Consider the following 18,406-nt stretch of genomic DNA (forward strand, 5'->3'; position numbering starts at 1 on the left):
AAAAGAGTCTTCAGAATCGGAGGGTGAATCTGGTGAACAGGATAGTCAGCAAGAATTGAATGATTTAGTGAGGTGTAACCATATCCAGTGCAGAACTCTTGACATCATTTAAAAGAGTAGATTCCAGCTCTTCCACATACAGAAAAAGATATGCCCCTTACACACGTTTTTGCGTTGTTAGTTCCAGTGTCCATATGCTATTGTTTTGATTTGATTAGTTCTGTTGCGCACTCTGTTCGTATTAAAGAAGACAAGAAGATTATGGATATGTGAAGCATGTGTTAGAGAAGATCAAATATGACCAATACAAATAGGATGTTTGTTGAAACATCAAGATGCTGGGGTTCCTTCTGGATTTGCAAGGTGGTTTCACTAAGCAATCTTGCTTTCTCCGCCTCTGGCACAGCAGCACAATAGATCAACATTGCAAGTGAAGATAGTTGACCCTAAAAACTGTGCTGCACACAATGCAATACAAGGTCTTACTTCAACCACTCCATATAACTCCATTTGTTAAAGCATTAGATGCTCGAGGTGAAACCTTCAAGCATATTAAATGTGTAGTTTCAAAATTATCTCATGCAAAAGTGAAAGATGGCATATTTAGTATTAGCAATGGCCACATGGTGTAAGGAAGCCTATGGCTTATGCTGCACTAGCCAAAAAAAAAAATAAATAAATAAATAAATAAATAAAATAAAATAAAAAGATAAGAATAAAATAATAATAAAATAAAAAGATAAGAATAAAATAATAATAAAATAAAAAGATAAGAATAAAATAATAATAAAATAAAAAGATAAGAATAAAATAATAATAATTAATAAATAAATGAAAAGGAAATGGACAACCTAAGCGGTTCCCTCCTCCTGTAAAGTGTAAAGTGTGTTTAGGGTCAAGCGGCACCAGGGGTTTCCCCCATCTCCGCGTAGTTTACATTGTGGGTGAACCAGTTGACTGGAAAAGCCAGAGATTTAAAAGTGTATGGACTTTGTATATGTGTGATGCCTTGTACCGTTGTTCATCTGGTCATTTAGCCGCCAGACCCCTACTGAGGCCCGACGTTGTCCCACTTTCGCCCCGTGGAGGCAGACCAGGTACTCACTAGTATATAGTTCACTCTGGCAGGTCCTCCACCTAATTTCCTGAGATTTCAGACCTAAAAAAAAAAAAAAAAAAAAAAACGCGCCGCGGGAATCGCTAGAAGAAGTCCAAAATGTTGGGCAAAATTAATTTCGATTGGTGATTTTAGATTGTGTGGGGCGTGTTCACGTTGCTGTCAGATAGAGTGGGATGTAGGCTGAAGACTGGGGGGAGATAGACAGAAATATGGAGCCGAAAGGGAAGGCAACTCCAGTTTATAGTGGGGCATACCTATGCCCCACCAGAGGGAAGAAATAGGGTGGCAGGGTGGGGAGGGGACAGTTTGCTTCCCCCTCCCCACCCTGCCAGGAAGAGGTGAGATAGGGAGCCAGACAAGGGAGCCGGCTCAGGTTGCCATTTTTGTGGCCTGTGTGCATGGATGGAAGCAAACCAGACCGCAGGATTAAGTCCGCACCATCCAGAAAACTTGAGGCCCAGCAGAGGCGATCCAATGTTGGTTTAGCTGAATAGGTTGTGCAAAATGTCATAGTAGGTAATTATCCAGCTGACCTTTGAATTTCCAAACTGTGAGCCTCTACAACCCATGTAGACAACTTATTCCAGTAATTTATAACTCGCTGGCTAAAATAAAACTTCCTTAATCCAGTCTAAACATCTCCTCCCGTAACTTGAATTTATGGCCTCTTGTTCTAGAATCATTTATAACCGTGAAAATTTCGTCCTCATTCATTTTACTTATGCCTCTCAGAAGAGCCTTAAACACCTCAATCAAGTCTCCTCTAAGGTGCCTAGTTTCCAATCTCTGCAACCCACATATTCGAAGTCTTTCCTCATATGTACGCCCTTTTACCGATCTCGCCAGGCGAGTTACCCGTCTCTGGACCCTTTCAAGAAGCACAATGTCTTTCTTTAGGTTCGGTCTCCATGCCTTAGCTGAGTGGTCAAGTGCGGGTACATAAGTGCACGGGCCTTGATCGACCGGGGTTCAAGCCGTGACTACTAAATACGGTGCTGTTTCTTGTATTCTGTCTATCTTGTGAACTCCTCTGACCGTTTGGTCGTCCCGGGGTATAAACAGAAAATTTATTTATTTTATCTGAACACAGTATTCCCAGTGTGGTCTAAAAATAGCATTATACAATGGGATTATGACGTCCTTATCTCTACTAGCAATTGTTCGATACATCATCGGTAGGACACCATGGGCCTTTCTTGTAACCTGACTGACTTGGATCGCCTCTGCTGGGCCTCAAGTTTTCTGGATGGTGCGGACTTAATCCTGCGGTCTGGTTTGCTTCCATCCATGCACACAGGCCACAAAAATGGCAACCTGAGCCGGCTCCCTTGTCTGGCTCACTATCTCACCTCTTCCTGGCAGGGTGGGGAGGGGGAAGCAAACTGTCCCCTCCCCACCCTGCCACCCTATTTCTTCCCTCTGGTGGGGCATAGGTATGCCCCACTGTAAACTGGAGTTGCCTTCCCTTTCGGCTCCATATTTCTGTCTATCTCCCCCCAGTCTTCAGCCTACATCCCACTCTATCTGACAGCAACGTGAACACGCCCCACACAATCTAAAATCACCAATTGACTTGGCAGGGTCTAGTGCCTTAACCACTCGGCCTATCCTTGTAACCTGTCTACAATGCTCAGAGAACTTAAGGCCTGACCATATCCTAACACCCAAGTCCCTTTCCTCCACTACCTGCTTTAGTTCAACTCCGCCAAGTGTATAAGTTATTTTGGGGTTACTGTTTCTCAGGTGCAATACCTTACACTTTGCTGGATTAAAGCATAGCTGCCATTTTTCTGACCATTCCTGAAATCTATCTTGGTCATTCTGCAGAAGCTCTGCTTGGCGGCGATCATTAACTAATCTACCAATCTTTACATCATCTGCAAATTTAGACATCACGCCCTCTGTCCCTTCATCAATATCATTTATGAAAATCAAAAACAACAGTTGTCCTAATACTGATCCTTGGGAAACCCCACTTCTTGCATCAACCCAATATGAGGAATAACCATTTATCACAACCCTCTGCCTCCTTCCCTGAAGCCATCCAGTTATCCATCTAAAGATTTTCCCTGTGATTCCAACCTGTTCCGGCTTATAAAGTAACCGCTCATGTGGGACTGAAATCCAAATAAACAATATCGAAATTATTCCCAAAGTCCAGCTCTTCAGTGACACTGTCAAAATAGCTAACCAGATTAGTTAAACATGATTTTCCCTTTACAAAACCATGCTGAGTATCCTTCAGAATTCCATTTTCCAACTTTGATCATTGTCTCTATGGTTTTCCCTTCTACTGAAGTTAGACTAACCGGCCGGTAATTTCCCACTTCACTCTTAGAACCGCCCTTGTGTATTGGAGACACGTCGGCACTTTTCTGATCCAACGAATCACTCCCGAGTCCAGTGATCCTCGCATAATGAGCGTCAACGGTTCAATGCACTCACTTGCCGCCTCCCTTAAGATTATAGGATATATGCCAGGAGCCTTACTGGCTTGTAGGCTCGAAAGTTTTTATTAAATAAACATGTGAAATTTCAACATCATTAATTACATTTTTTTCACCTTCACTTCCATAATTTCTCATTGACCCAAAGGGTTTTTTCTTCTGTAATTGTAATTTCTTCTGTAATTTATTGGTTTACAAGAACTGGAAAATAAAATAACTGATGCCGAGTGAAATTCCTGACTGTTGTTTTGCTTTGTAATGAATGGCTTTCTTGATAACATTATGAGCAAAAATTACAAAGAACTACTAGACAAGTTGATTGAAAATTATTAAAAAATGGGATGCTGAATGTCAATCAAGCCCCACCCATTACTTGTATTTTCACATGCTTTTCTTCACATAAAATCTGGTGACGTAATTTTTTTATAAAAAAAAAATTATACATTTTTTTCAAAAAAAGTTAAATTTTTTTGCTTAACCAGTGGTGGCTTCTACTTTTTTAATTTGCGATTTTTAGCTCATTTGCCTGTAGCAGAGATTAAGACTGTTCTGTATAGAAGTTAATGTTGTTGTTGGTTTGTTGTTTAATGGCACAAGGGCTGCTAAGGCCATAATGTGCCTTACAGAAGTTAAACATTGTAAAGAAATCTGATATAGTATTATTGCATATTTACTTTTCTTTTACTTCTGGGAAAACCATGGATGCTACAAAAACTAAGGTCATTTTTCGGAAGTGTAAACAGGTAGCAGAGAGGACCTATAGTGTCTTATGAGTTATAGAAGAAGAAATCTTTATTGTACAGTAAAGATACAATAATGTGCCCGCCACAGCCAGGACTTGACAAGGTTATGGGGTAATATAAAACATATACAGTATAACAAAAAAAAAAAAAAAAAAACATAACATGAAATTAACTTAAAAACGTGGCATTAAACCATGCTATAGATATGAGTATATAAAAAAAAAATGTTTGTTTGTAGGGAAAGGGAATTTCACTGTTTAAGTCAGTTATGAGACCTCACTTCTAAGGTCTTAAACAGTAAAAGTATGGGAACCACATATAAAAGAAGACATCGAGCTTCTCAAGAATGTCTAAAGATGGTCAACGCGCCTGACGTGATATTCACACTTTTGTCCGATATAATGAGGTCACAGTTAGGTGATATGCATGCAATATGGGTCATTGATTTGTCTTTTGTACTAGTTGTATAGCCTCATAACTTAATGTTATTCTTATGTTGTTATGTGCCACTCTTCACAGAATAAGGTAGAAACTGTTAAAATCTTGATATAAATTTAACCAGTATAGTCGAAATTCTCATCGAATTCTCAAAGAAGTGAAGGCAGCATTTAGTTGCGTTTGTTGAAACGAACAGAACCAACTAGTGCAAACCAAAGTGAACACTGAAGGAGACGTGTTTTAGACAGTCCGGGTGATGTATGAGCGGTGCGCTGAGAAATTAATTTTAATTATGGTAATGAACGGAAATCAATACCCACTTGGGATAGATAGATAGATGTTAGTAAACGTTTGAGCTCTGATCCTAATGTCCTCCATCTTTAAGAAATGGCGATATCATCGTTATCGATACTGCCATCTGTGAGAACTGCGGGATGCTTATTTTATCTGCACTCAGGGATTACTTTACTACGTGGGCATTGCCTGGGAAGTGTTCATTCATTATGAAACAGGTATGAAAAAGTAAAGCCTACATAAAGTAATTGTATGGAAGTCTTGTAGGGGTGTTTTTTTTTTCGTGTTTTTTTTTTTTTTTCGATCAAAGAGCTGCAACTGAACTTTGTCAGATTATCTAGACATAAATGGAGAAATGGGTGAATGGTTCTAAATAATAATTTGACATTAGAAGAATTTAAACAAGGTTCATTTATACATTATTCATCTAGTCCCTCTTGGATTCAGTAGAAAGTTTTATAACATTTTGATACGACTTGTTCTATTAAATCTAAACTCCGTCTAATGAGAAGACCATTTAGATTCAACAAAACAGGCTTTTGACCCTAGAGAGAGAGGATTAGTAGTTTGTACGAATCTAATTTCGCGAAACTGTGCTATCCTACTATTATTACCTTTTCTCTTCTTCTTTACAAATCCAAAAACAGCAGATTATTTTTGCACAGCTTACAGTATTTCGTTGCACCTTAATGCAGTGTGTTAATTTTTGTAGTGCGTCGTCATATATAAGAATTTTGTTTGAGTAGTTGTTTTGATTAGTTTGTTTTTACGTTAATTACTGATAAATTTTGAACTTTGTTTAGTACTATATCTTAGAAAAGCCAGTAGCACAAGTCAGGAATATTAGTTCTGCAGGAATAAATTCAATGAGCACTTTCCTAAAATGAAAAAAAGCAAACTGACATCATTTTTAAAGACGGGTACATTATATTACAACACTCGCTTTTCAAAAGAGTGTGCGTTTCTACGGTTTCCTTTATAAAGAATTTTAAAATTTTGAGGATGAAACTACGTCACAGTTTCATCCATTAGCGTATGTTCTGTAAGTTCCAGTATAACAGCAAAGTGCACTCACTTATTTTGGAAGCATTCCGTATGTAGATGGAATGAATATTATTTGTGTTCATCTATTTAAGAAGCGACGGAAGAAAGGGAGTTTCTGTAAGAAACAGAAAATATTCTTTTCTTGAAGAAAAACATGCGGTTTGCTAACAGTCTCTAGTATTAACATTCACTGATATCGTATCTTATATATTTTTTTTTTTTCTTAATCGGATTAACAAAATCTGAAAGAAGGAACGGTGGGAGCTTGTTCGTAATGTAAAGAATCTAAATCTTCTCTATTATTGTGGGCCGTATCACATTATAGTAATGGAGAATGACGAAAAATATTTTGATGTGTAAAAAGGGTTCAGTGACTAAGGCTCTGACTAATCTTCAGAATTAACATTCAGCGATATCGTATCTTTTTATTTTCTTAATCGGATTAGAAAAATCTAAAAGAATGAATATGGAAGCTTGTTTGTAATGGAAAGGATCTAAACCTTCTTTATTATTGTGGGTCAAATCATACTGCATTAATAGAAAATGACGAAAAATATTAGGAATTACAGAAAGGTGTAATACTAAGGCTGCTGAGGGGCAGCAGTAATATGTATGAGATCCCAATGACCAATAAAACTTTGTCAATCCGGTTTTGTAGATAAGGTCGTAGGAGTTAGTTCATATAATACGGTGCCTCTAAACTGGTTATATGACTGCTGGCTTAGCTTAAGTTACGTGTATGTTAAGCGCCAAAGCAACTGCATCTATGAGGCGTCAGCATGGCATGTTGTCTATAATATACAGGGTGTATCAGAGCATGTGGAACCTACTTCAGGTATGGATTTAAGACCTAAAAAAATAAGAAAAAGTTCATGTAAACATAGGTCTGATTTAGCCTTGTTTCCAAGTTACAGCCATTTTTGTGTTCCAGCAACTATCTGCTTACGTTTACAGGAAATGCTCAAAAGGACCACCGTGCGCCTGCAAAAATCTCATCATAGACCTCCTCACCAACTCAAAAGTTCGAAGTATATGTCGGATTTGCTGTTCCGGTGCTGATGGGTCTACCACCATCTGAAACCCATTTTCTGAGTGAACCAGTTTCCGTAAGGCGTTCATGTATTTTCTGAAAGGTCTTCTTATTTGGCACACGACGATTAGGGAAGTCTTCTGCATACAGATGTCTTGCCTCGGTTGTATTGCATCTAGCAAGTCTATACATGAGATGCATGTCTGCCATCTCCCGATTTCAATTAGTCTCCATCAGTGCAAATATACAGTACCAAAATGTTAATAACAAGCTCCAGATGCAGCGTCCTTATCAGGAAAACTAACTGAAATCACTCAAAGAACACTACAGGATCTTGTTTACATAACTATCAACAATGTTGTCTATGAGATATCGAGCATTGTTTGTAAACAGTTGAATGGAACCAGCTATGCTAACTCGATTTGTGAAAAGAATTGCTGGAACACAAAAATGGCTGTAACTCGGAATCAAAGCGAAATCTGACCTATGTTTATATGAACTTTTTTATTGCCTTTAAGTCCTAAATCCAAGTTACTAGAAGAATATAAAACAGGGACTGGCAGTTAAGTTTAATAAGACAGAGTACATGAATCGAAGTGAGAAGGTTCTGGATTTAGATGGAATACAGGAGAAAACTGCACAGCAATTTAAATACCTGGGTGCAATTATTCAGGCTGACGGATCATCTGCGCAGGAAGTTGAGAGAAGACTGGGTGAAGGTAGAAAGGTCATCGGCATGCTTAATTCTGTGCTATAAAATAAAAATACTATTAACAAAACTAAACATCAAATACATGTATACAATGCAATATTGCAAAGTGTTTTATTATATGGATGTGAGACTTGGACCTTAACTGAAAGACAAAAAAATAAACTACTGGCCGTTGAGATGGATTTTTGGCAAAGATCGGCAAGAAATTCTATGACTGAAAAAGTTAGAAATGAGGTGATAAGCAATACAATGAATGCCCAAAAAACCATCATTAATAAAATAGAGGAGAAAAGATTGGAGTGGCTTGGCCATGTGAACAGAATGGAGGACGACAGATTGCCCAGAGGATCCGTGAAATGGATGCCATGGAGAAGGGAAAAGAGAGGAAGACCAAGAAGGACGTGGATAGAGGTTGTAAGAGCAGCCATGAATAGAAGACGACTGGTGGACGGAGATTGGGAAGATAGAGAAAAATGGAAAAAAAGAATAAAGGAATGACTTTTCGATGTTAGGTTGAGGAGAACCGTTGTAATAACGTAATAAATCCCAAGAAGTCCTAAATCCATCCCTGAAGTGAGTCTCGCATGTTATGATACAAGCTGTATATAGTGTGCAAATGGTCTAAGTCACTAATGTGCCTAAAAATCAACAACATCGTGGACTGCACAACACGTGGCCAAATAGATAACATAAATTCGTTTAATTTCACCTTATAATTGCTAAATTATAATCTGTGGCATACCTGCTATGTCTTAGAGTTGAGTAAAAATGATAAACAAGGAACAAACTCCAATCGATGGTATTTTTCTTTAAAGTAATGAACCTGCTTCCGAATATACCACAAATTACTTAATGTGGCAATACACTAGGTCTCCTCTACCTTGCGTGAAGAATGTGAAACGGTTTATTTTTGTATAAAATTAACGAAAATCTTAGCTTGATTCAATTTATTACCATCTACCCATGTTGAATGGCTCCATACCACTGGTTAGCACAAAGCATAGAAATAATAAAATGTTATTTTTTTTTGATGTACTGGCAAGGAATTCTGTAGAAACATTTAGATTCTGAAGTCACATTCAAGTCTCTCTCTCTCTCTCTCTCTCTCTCTCACTCTCTCTCTCTCTCACACACACTGCGCTATATCCATGGGTAACTCGAAGCGACTGAGGTATGATATCTGCAGGTGGAGGATTAATCTTCAACATGTAGATGGCGCATATCGGTAGGAGGGTACAAGGAGTTTAGGAAATGGCAATCTCGCAACTGCCCCGTAGCTAGGTTAGATTTTGTAGTTGTTGCATAGAAGAAGCGAGAATTAATGTTAAGCACTAATTAAATCGCGTTAATTCCTATAAGGTGAATTTTATTGTGGTTTATAGTTATAATTGTCCAAGTAGGGCATAGCATCAGCCTCTACATAGCTTTGAGCAAACTAAAGTAAGTAAGAGGTCCTTCACGAATTGTTTCAGTGCGCAATTTAAACAAAGAGTACTGATCCAGCGGACAAATATTCTGTTACTTAAAATAGAATAGAATAGAATAGAATCTTTAATTGCAGCATGATAGACATACAATTAGTCCCGTCACGGCATTGTGGTGCCAGGGGTTTACAAAACATATTTACAAAAGAGATACAAATGAGAAAAACATATATGTTACATCATATTATTGGAAGGCAACAAAGCACAGTTTTACATTTTCAGTTCAACGAGGATCCCCTTTCTGTATTTTTTATTATTGACCACTTCTTGGAGGTCCCCGTCGATGGCTTGCAGTGAGGGCAGCATTTGCTTTGGCAGGAATCTGTCGGTTAGTACTAGCCGGTTATGGTTTGCTAGCAGCTGTGCTGAAGACTGGAGATAAGGGGGAGGAATGCGCCAAGAGCAGTGATCCCAGAAGTTCGGCTCTGTAATTTTACCGGTGGCCATCTTGAGGGTGAACAGCAGCCTTCTTTCTCCGATGTAGGATCGGAGCCTGCGTAGTTGAAGGGCTTCCGCTAACTGCGTTGATCTGAGAGCTGGGGGAAGGTGGAGTTTGCTGTTGGCCCATTTTAGAAGCCAGAATTCGGCAGAGAATATTCTTTTAACGTTGGATTCGGCAGCTGAGGCCCATATCTCTGAAGCATACAGTATTGTCGGGTAAAGGATTGATACGATGTATCTTTTTACCAGTTGTGGGTCGGTAGTGTGGAGCAGCTGTTGTTTGGCGACCCAGCGTAGTGAATTCAGCCTCGACTGTATGAAGTTTACGTGATCGTTGAAAGATAGTTTGGAGTCGAAAACGACCCCCAGATCTTTGTGCATTTGAACACTTGGAACTGAGGAGCCGTTAAACACAGGCTCCAACGTTGTTGGGCTGCCCTTTAGTGAAAAAATTATTTGTGCCGATTTTAGGGGGTTGATTTGGAGGTTGAAGGTATTGAGGTAGTCAGCCATGTCCTGCAGTTTGCTAGTGATTTGCTGAGTGGTTTCGGCTGCCGAGTTGGATGGCGATATCCTAGTAAGGAGCTTGACATCGTCAGCATATGTGATCCAATTGCACTTGTTGGTCACAAACGGCACCATGATTGCTGAGAACAGAATGCCAGACAGAAACCCCCCCCTTGGGAAACACTGGCAGTTATGTTACGCGTGAAGGTCTTTGTTCCGATCTTTAGAACAAGGGTCCTCTTCGACAGGAGAGATTCTAGGAACCAGAGAACATCGCCGCGAAAATTGAAGTAGTTTTCTAAGAGACGTAGGAAATTAGGTATATAGGTGGCATCAAATGCGGAATGGATGTCAAGATATATAACTGACAATTCCTGTCTTTGTTCAAAGGCTTCTAAGATGTGCAGAGTGGTTGTCGCAAGGGTTAGTTATAGTTGACCTTCCTGATGTCCCATAGTGTATTTGCTGAGGACTGTCACAAAGAATTTGATGGGTGATAGACGGTAGTAGTGCTTTCTCCTGAATTTTTAGCAATACAGAGGCACAAGCGATGGGCTTGGGAGCGTCGATTGTTGGTGCTTAGGAAGGGGCCAGACAGAGTACCTGTTCCACTGGGGTGAAAAGAAATGAACTTTGAGGCATCTGTTGTATAGGTTGAGGAGTGAATCGATGATGAAGACGCTTAAACATTTGATTATGAACTGGGGGATGCCATCGTCACCGGTGGTTGCTGTGAGAGGGAGAGTATTAATGGCCTGCATCAGTTGTTGCTTGGAAATTCGGATCGTAGCGAGACTCTCAGTGGGATGAGAGCGGTTGAGGAGTGGCAGATTAGGTAGAGCTGGAGGTTGAATAGAAAATCTGGCAACGTAGTTGAGCCAGTAAATTGGGTCGATGTTGCTAGCCTTTGTTCTGTAGAATGGTTTTCCCCTTTTTAGGGTTCTTTCGAGCTGCTTTTTAATTGCAGCTGATTTGTTTCTGTTGAATTCGGCCCTGGCTTTGGAGAATGAAATGCGGTCTTGGACATCGCGGGAAGCTTTCCACTTGGCGTGTAGTAATTGTTTGTAGTGGAAACTTTGGTTGAGCTGGGGAATCCACCATGCTCTGGAACGCGGAGTAATGGTGACTGTCTTGGTAGCGGTGCGAAGGGCTATGGTATTGATCCATTTGGTCATTAAATCGATTGCGAGCCTCAGTTCACATCCAACTAAGATGTTCCATGGGACTGTAGATGCAGCTTCAATGCAGAGTGCTGGATTCAGAAATTTTGGAGCGGTGACCTTTTTCACAGATTTGGTTTTGGGGGTATTGAAATATTTTTTGGGTAGAAGAGCTGTAAATATGATTGGTTGGTGGTCTGATTGAAACATGTCGGCTATGGTTTCTTCGAGTTGGCATATTGCCGAGGAATAGACTATGTCCAGTCTAGAATCTCTTCCAGTGTATTAAGTTTATTTCTTAAGGACCTGATATTCTGGAACATTACGCGGATGGTAGGAGAGGTTGTAATGCTAATCCTCACGGGAGGGAGCCTTGCTTTCTCCCGTGCGGATTTTATCGCGAAGGAACCTACGTTCACAGGGGTCTTCACACTGTCTTACGCAGCAATGTAGTATATCGCATCACCTGTAGAGACTGTGACAGTTGCTACATAGGAGAAACATCAAGGCGTCTCCAAGATCGCCTGACGGAACATGACAGGGCAATCCGGCTTGCCGAAACTGACCAGTCCGCAGTCGCGGAACATTTTTGGGCCACCAACCACGATCTTGATCCCAAACGTGACTTTGAAATAGTAGACCACTCACGACACTTTCGCCACCGCCTATGGCTAGAGTCAGTTAACATATTAAACAATCCAAAGGCAATAAACCGCCACAAAGGCATACGTCTGCACCCCATCCTAGAGACAACCGTTTTAATGCTAGATGATCAGTGGAGTAAAAAAGTTTCCGGTATCCCCCCTCCCCCCATATTTCTCCTTCAACCCATGCACGGTACTAAGTACTATAGGTTTTGATACCTTTCGTGTTTGGGGTTTTCATAAAAAAAAAAAAAAAAAAAAAAAAAGGAAGCGCACGTCCGTGCAACAACAATGGCACATGATTAACGTGCCGCACTCAGCTCATTGCACTTATCCGTTGTATTTTTGTATTTGAATTTCAGTTGATAAAGAGACACGCCAGTCTCGAAAGCTACTGCCTGTTAGTATATTTTTATATTAAACTGGGTTATAATTATACGTGTATATTTGTTATTTCAACCATGGACCCCAGTACACCAGGCCCATTCGTTACTAAGTATTGAATGTTAATTTCTGCTTCGGTTTGGCACCCTTCGGACCCCCGCGCAGGTGCGCTTTGGCTATTTTCAGATATTGGCATAATATAAGCTGTCTGAGGGGTTGCTGAAGATGCATCGATGCTTGCATGCGATGCGGACAGGTTCAGGTGGCCTGGTGTTGGTCTGTAGGAGGCGTCAGTATGAGGCGTTATATCTGTAACGATGGTGTCAGTCTCGTAGGAATTATCGTTCATATTTTCTTGCAGCTTGGCATAGTGCTGACTATTATCAAGTTGTGACGCGACTTCCATGAAGTCTGCCTCGCTGGGCTGTTTCTGCTTTGCGCTTTGGGCTGTGCGTGGTGAGTTCTGTGAATTGTTGTTGGAAATTTTCGTGTTGTCCTTGTGGGCTAATGAGCATACCTTCTTGCAGCACGATCCCTTGAATTTCAGCCTGGCTGCCATGGAAAGTTTCTTCCACCTGGATGAGGACAGGCCCGAACATCCGGGACAGACGGGATTATCACAGCTGGTACAGAGGATGACGTCACCAGCCAAATGATAGCAGAGGGCACATTTCTGTGTCGAGTTTAGGGGTTTTCCGTTTCTGCTCATATTTGGGAGGAAAGCAGTGGGGATATTCAATAGACGGGCGTTTGCGTAGTCTACGTGGATGTCTTGCTGTGAGTTGGCTTCGGGCTAGGGGTTGCAAACTTTCCGCACAGTCGAATAGTACGGCAAGCAGAGTCAGCGGGAAGCTGAGTGAAAACAAAGGGCGCACTTCAGCTTAATGCTGTGATCGGAAAGTAAGCTTTTCAGCACCCGGGGCGATGGCTGGTGAACAAAGGCTGGCAGAATACAACGTGCTATAGCATTTCGTATTCGTTTGCAGTGATACGAATATGGAAAAACAGTAAATACTATTTACCTGATTCAGGTGGCAGGATGAAAGCTTCGTCAGTGGATCAGTCGCTCGATAAGCATATAGGTGATGTGTTCTTCATCCATAGGTTAAACATGAAAACCACTGTAATTAGTATTAAACTGAGGAGCACACAAACTACTGACCGACTCACATGTAAAATGTATTCCATCCCCCATACACTGGTTTTGACCCATTATATGCAGAAGTGAAATACTCATTTCCACTTGTTAGGCTCCCTATATCTGCGCCAAAAGAGTGACCATAAACGATTCAATAAATGGTGTAGTGAATTATGCAGTTTTAATCCTAGAGCCAAGTCTTGAAATGTCTTCTGAGCTACAGCGTTCCAGGAAAACACAAAATGAGAAACCCGTGACCAAAATGGAGGAAGTTGCAAATTTGTCTTTTTGGCAGCTATTAATGAGACACTTTAACAACTTGAATAAGAGAATACGAGGATGTAGAAAATTTTACTTGCTTACCTATTACTTAATAGAGTTTTATTTTACGATACGTGGTAGCTTGATATATAAAATTAGCAATTTTACATATAGGTGTTAATATGCGTACAAAATACAGGGTCTCCGTAGCCGAGTGGTCATGAGCAGGAGTGCAGTAGCACACGCTCTTTGAGTAGACCAGGGTTCAAGCCCCTGACTGCTGAATACGGTCGATCTGCCGCCCAGCGTGGCAGATTATGGTCCATTTCCCTCAGCATGAATTGTTGAGGAGGCTTCCATCCTGCAATGGGTTGATAATGGCTGCACTTTACCTTTTATGCGTACAAAACGGTTCCAATTTCCTTTCGTGTTTTTTATTTATGTTCTTCATTTTCCTGCTGTAGATTTAGCAAATATTTTCCCTAAATAGCAGAAATTTTGTTCGGACATTTGGCGACTTTTTAAACAAAGTCGATACTTCACAGATTCACAAGGATACATTCGCAAGCGCAAATAACAGATAGAGATAAGTAAATCTGTTACTAAAATTTCAGTGTTATATTTCATTTGTTAAAATAAACTTGTGACTTTTTTGTTCCGAAGTTAGATCGTTAAAATTTGAGTTGAAGATATACGTATACAGCACAAAGCATATACTTTTCCCTTCCTCTTTTAAGGGATAGTATACAGCAAGATTAGATTTTAATGCATATTGTGACAGATTGTTATATTCCTTGGCTATAGTTTATTCAAGGAAAATACTAAGTCCACTTTCAAATTTTAGGAAAATTTTGTTTATAATATAGTCAGACAATGCACTATTCACTACAACACATGAAATTCTAGATTTCACTCGGGCTATTTTTTGAAATTATTTCTGAGTCTTATCTTCAGCAATATTTTGGCTGTAGAATACGATACACACATACCACTATAGGATCCTCATTCATACGGCTTTTCTACAGTTCCACTGCTAGCTAAATGACATGATTCGGAAGGAATCCAGAAACGTATCCAGAGTCATATTTAGCGTATTGTATCACTAGATTAGTCCTGCCACATACAAAATTTTCATAAAATTCACAACTGGACTTCGTGTTTGTCTTACATAAACTATATTAAAAGTATTCCACTTAATGTCCTTTCCAAACTGTATTCCTTAGATATTTATAATTATCTTTCTATGATGTATAAATATATTTTCAAACTTTTGTTCATTCTTTCTCTAATTATTAGGTAATTTAACATTATCAGACTGTGTCAGCTGATACAGAAGTAAGTGAAACATATCTGAGACTATGCTTGAATTGATTGATCGATCATATAATCTCAGGAAGTGACTGGAAATTCATCCGATTTTATGTTAAATTGCAGTTTTAGTCTTCATAACAAGATGAATTGGATAGTCGAATCGTTAGACGTTAAACACATTAAATACATTATAAAAATTTTAATTTATCAGGATAAGAAGTGTTATTTACTAGATAAAACAAAAATATTATTTACACATTTACACATAAATAAATACATTACAGTATTTGGTAATAAAGCACCGTTCTTCTAAGGCAGAATAAGAAGTTTTTGGAGCAGACATCGATCAAGTGCCGTGCTGGTGAAATATTAGCCTATCAGGCTTGTTAGGTGACTCCGGTTAACTAATTTAAGTAGTGGAAGATTGCTGGACTGTATTAATAGCGCTTGCACTGGTGTCAAGTTGAAAAATGGTAAGGGCTACACTGAAGCCTCTTGATATAGTATTTATAACAAAAATGAACCTTTGTAGTAGTGCGTATAGGGGCTAAGAAAAAAGAGCGAAATCCCGTGCATTATATGAACGCCAAGGTCAAATGGGTGGCACATGTTCGGTTATGATCGTGACAGAAAAGTATTGACAGACGCCTAGCTGTAAGATAGGAAGATCAGCCCTCTTTTCTATAAGTGGAGCTGATTAACGTAATGATTACTTCATACGACTACTGTGACCGGGTGACTGAACCCAGTCTCCCTACCATTATAGACAGAAGCCAATAATTTCACAGACGAACAGACAAATGTAATAATAGGCATCTTTACGTTCCGTTTGAAAATGTCATGCATAAATTACTGAAATGGAAATATTGTACATAGAAATCGAGGAAAAGTAATTGAATAAATGCGCTTATGACTGGGCGTAACGGTTTTTCTTTCATAAAAGTGATGCACCTTAGAATAATAAAGAAAATTGTCTTACCTACTTTAGGTCCCAGTAAATCTTTAGGGTGGTTCTGTTTTAAGGCATTTACCCTACGATTTACTTGCCCGTCAGGGCCGCCTACTGGGGGCCCCGTCCTCATCACTCGTGGTCCTCGAGGCTGTTCTACAGGTAGCACACGTCTTCTTTTTTTGGGCAGCTTGGCGCGCGCTTGGGTGTGAGAATAAAACATAGCAAAATTGGACACTATGACAGGAACCGGAAGTGCAATTGTGAGCACGCCGGCTAACGCGCACAGAGCTCCAACAAACATGCCTGCATATGTTTTGGGCGCCATATCACCATAACCTACCGTCGTCATAGTTACCAAAGCCCACCATAAACCGAGAGGAATACTGTTGAAATCATTGTTGGGGTTAGACTGTATTCTTTCTGCGTAGTACACCAAGCTGGCGAAGATCACAATGCCCAGAATCAGGAAGAAGACGAGAAGGATGAGTTCACCAGCACTAGCTTTAAATGTCTGTATTAAGATTTTAAGGCCTGCAGAATGGCGTGTCAGCTTGAATAGTCGCATGATACGGATGATGCTGAAGAACTCAAGAATGTCGGCATTTTCCAGATGAGAGGCAAATTTCTGCAGCGCGAGGTCGATGTAGAAGGACAGGGTGGCGGTGAAGTCGATTATGTTTACAGCTCCACGGATGAAATCTAACTTCTTGGGGCTTGCAATAAAACGAATAGTGATCTCAAAGGTGAACCATGCATTGCAGGCACATTCGATGTAGAAAAATGCTTCATGAGGATTAGTCTGTGTCTTGTCGAGCGTCCAAGCAACTGTGCTATGAGAAGTTCTAACGGTGATGTTACGGATGACGGGAACACGCATGTTGGGATGGGTCTTAAGGCAGAAGGAAAGGATGGACACGCAGATGAAGAAGACTGATATTACTCCGATCACCTGGGAATTTAAAAAAAGGTACAAGGAAATATACTGGCTGGATAGTATCACACACATAATTAACTTGTTTAAAAAAAAAAACACTAATTCCTTGGAATTATTCTTAGAGCTAAATAGTCTTTGGATTACATCCTATAGTGGATTGTAATGGTAACAGAAAGTTTAAAGCTGAAGTTTTATAATGGAAAAATTACATTCAGCTGTAATAAAGGATATAGTGCCATCTTTATTAAACAAGGAAACCACAATCCATTCTCAATAAGTTATTTTTAATTATTATCTAATGCAGTATGCAAAGATAAATAATTTAAGTAATTTGAAATAATAATAATGATTAACAACAATAATAATGAGTTAAAGAATGAAATCGCGTGGATATGGATATAATATGTAAGTTTTAAGATATCAGTCTTTACCACGTGAATATTGTTAATTTTAGTTCATTTCTAGGAAAATTATAAATTTATTACAACTTTTCCTTAATCAGTCCCAATGTCTACATTAAAAAGTGAATAACTACGTTTCTGAATTCCATATTGAATTCCGCCTTTGTGCAGAGTTAAGTTTTGAAGTAATTTGAATGAGACCATTATTGGCCCTTAATCAAGTTTGGGTGGGGAGAACGAGCTGGAATCACTAAGCAAAACAATATTATTTTAATTAGTTTTAATTTAATTATTTTAATAATTAAATATTACTTTAACTAGTTTATTACACTGCAGCAAGCAAAAAGAAAATAATATTCGCAAGTTGAATTGTAATTTAAAAAAAATAATAATATGTAATAATTAACGTAAAAAGGTTACATAAACGATTACAACTTGCAGGGAAGATGGCGCCTCCGTAGCCAGGTGGGAAGGAGCAGCAGTGCGTAGCATACGCTTCTTGATTTAGACCGGGGTTCGAGCCCGTCACCATCAAATACGGATGATGCGGAAAGGTCAGGGAATGACCACCGCATATCCTCGGAGCAATATGGCCTTAGTTGCTAATGCTCCTAAAAACCAAATAACAAACAAACAAACAAACAAGCAGGGAAGCTCAAAAACAGATGTATATAACATGTATATACACCGGATGTGAAGTAGTTTTTGCGACCTTATTCTTGAACCTAAAAGCATTTCTTACTTGAATAGAACGTTGTTGGGGTTGGGTTTAATTATCATTGAGGCAACTCAGGCCATGAGGATTTTCTGCAAGTTGCTTATTTTCTAAAGTTGGTTTGTCTGTTAAAGAAAACCCAGGGGAAAGGACTGTTCCAGAACGATTAAGTGTTTTGGAACATTCCTTTTGAAATGATTCTCGGTAAATTCCTGGTCTTTCCTAATCGTTTTACAGAGTTTATCC

General features: G+C 39.5%; 1 protein-coding gene across 1 annotated transcript in view; it reads right to left on the minus strand.

Annotated features, from left to right (window-relative positions):
- The window catches only part of LOC150077140 (potassium voltage-gated channel protein Shaw-like), a 312,952-nt gene that overhangs the window by 85,100 nt on the left and 209,446 nt on the right, over positions 1-18,406 (minus strand). The window contains exon 3 of the mRNA XM_090386920.1: positions 16,138-17,059. Within this exon, the coding sequence (XP_090243046.1) occupies positions 16,138-17,059 (922 nt within the window). The remainder of the gene's footprint in view (positions 1-16,137; positions 17,060-18,406) is intronic.

This window comes from Mastigoproctus giganteus, chromosome 12 (assembly GCF_048544385.1).
Source record: "Mastigoproctus giganteus isolate SK-2022 chromosome 12, ASM4854438v1, whole genome shotgun sequence".
Classification (NCBI taxonomy): domain Eukaryota; kingdom Metazoa; phylum Arthropoda; class Arachnida; order Uropygi; family Thelyphonidae; genus Mastigoproctus; species Mastigoproctus giganteus.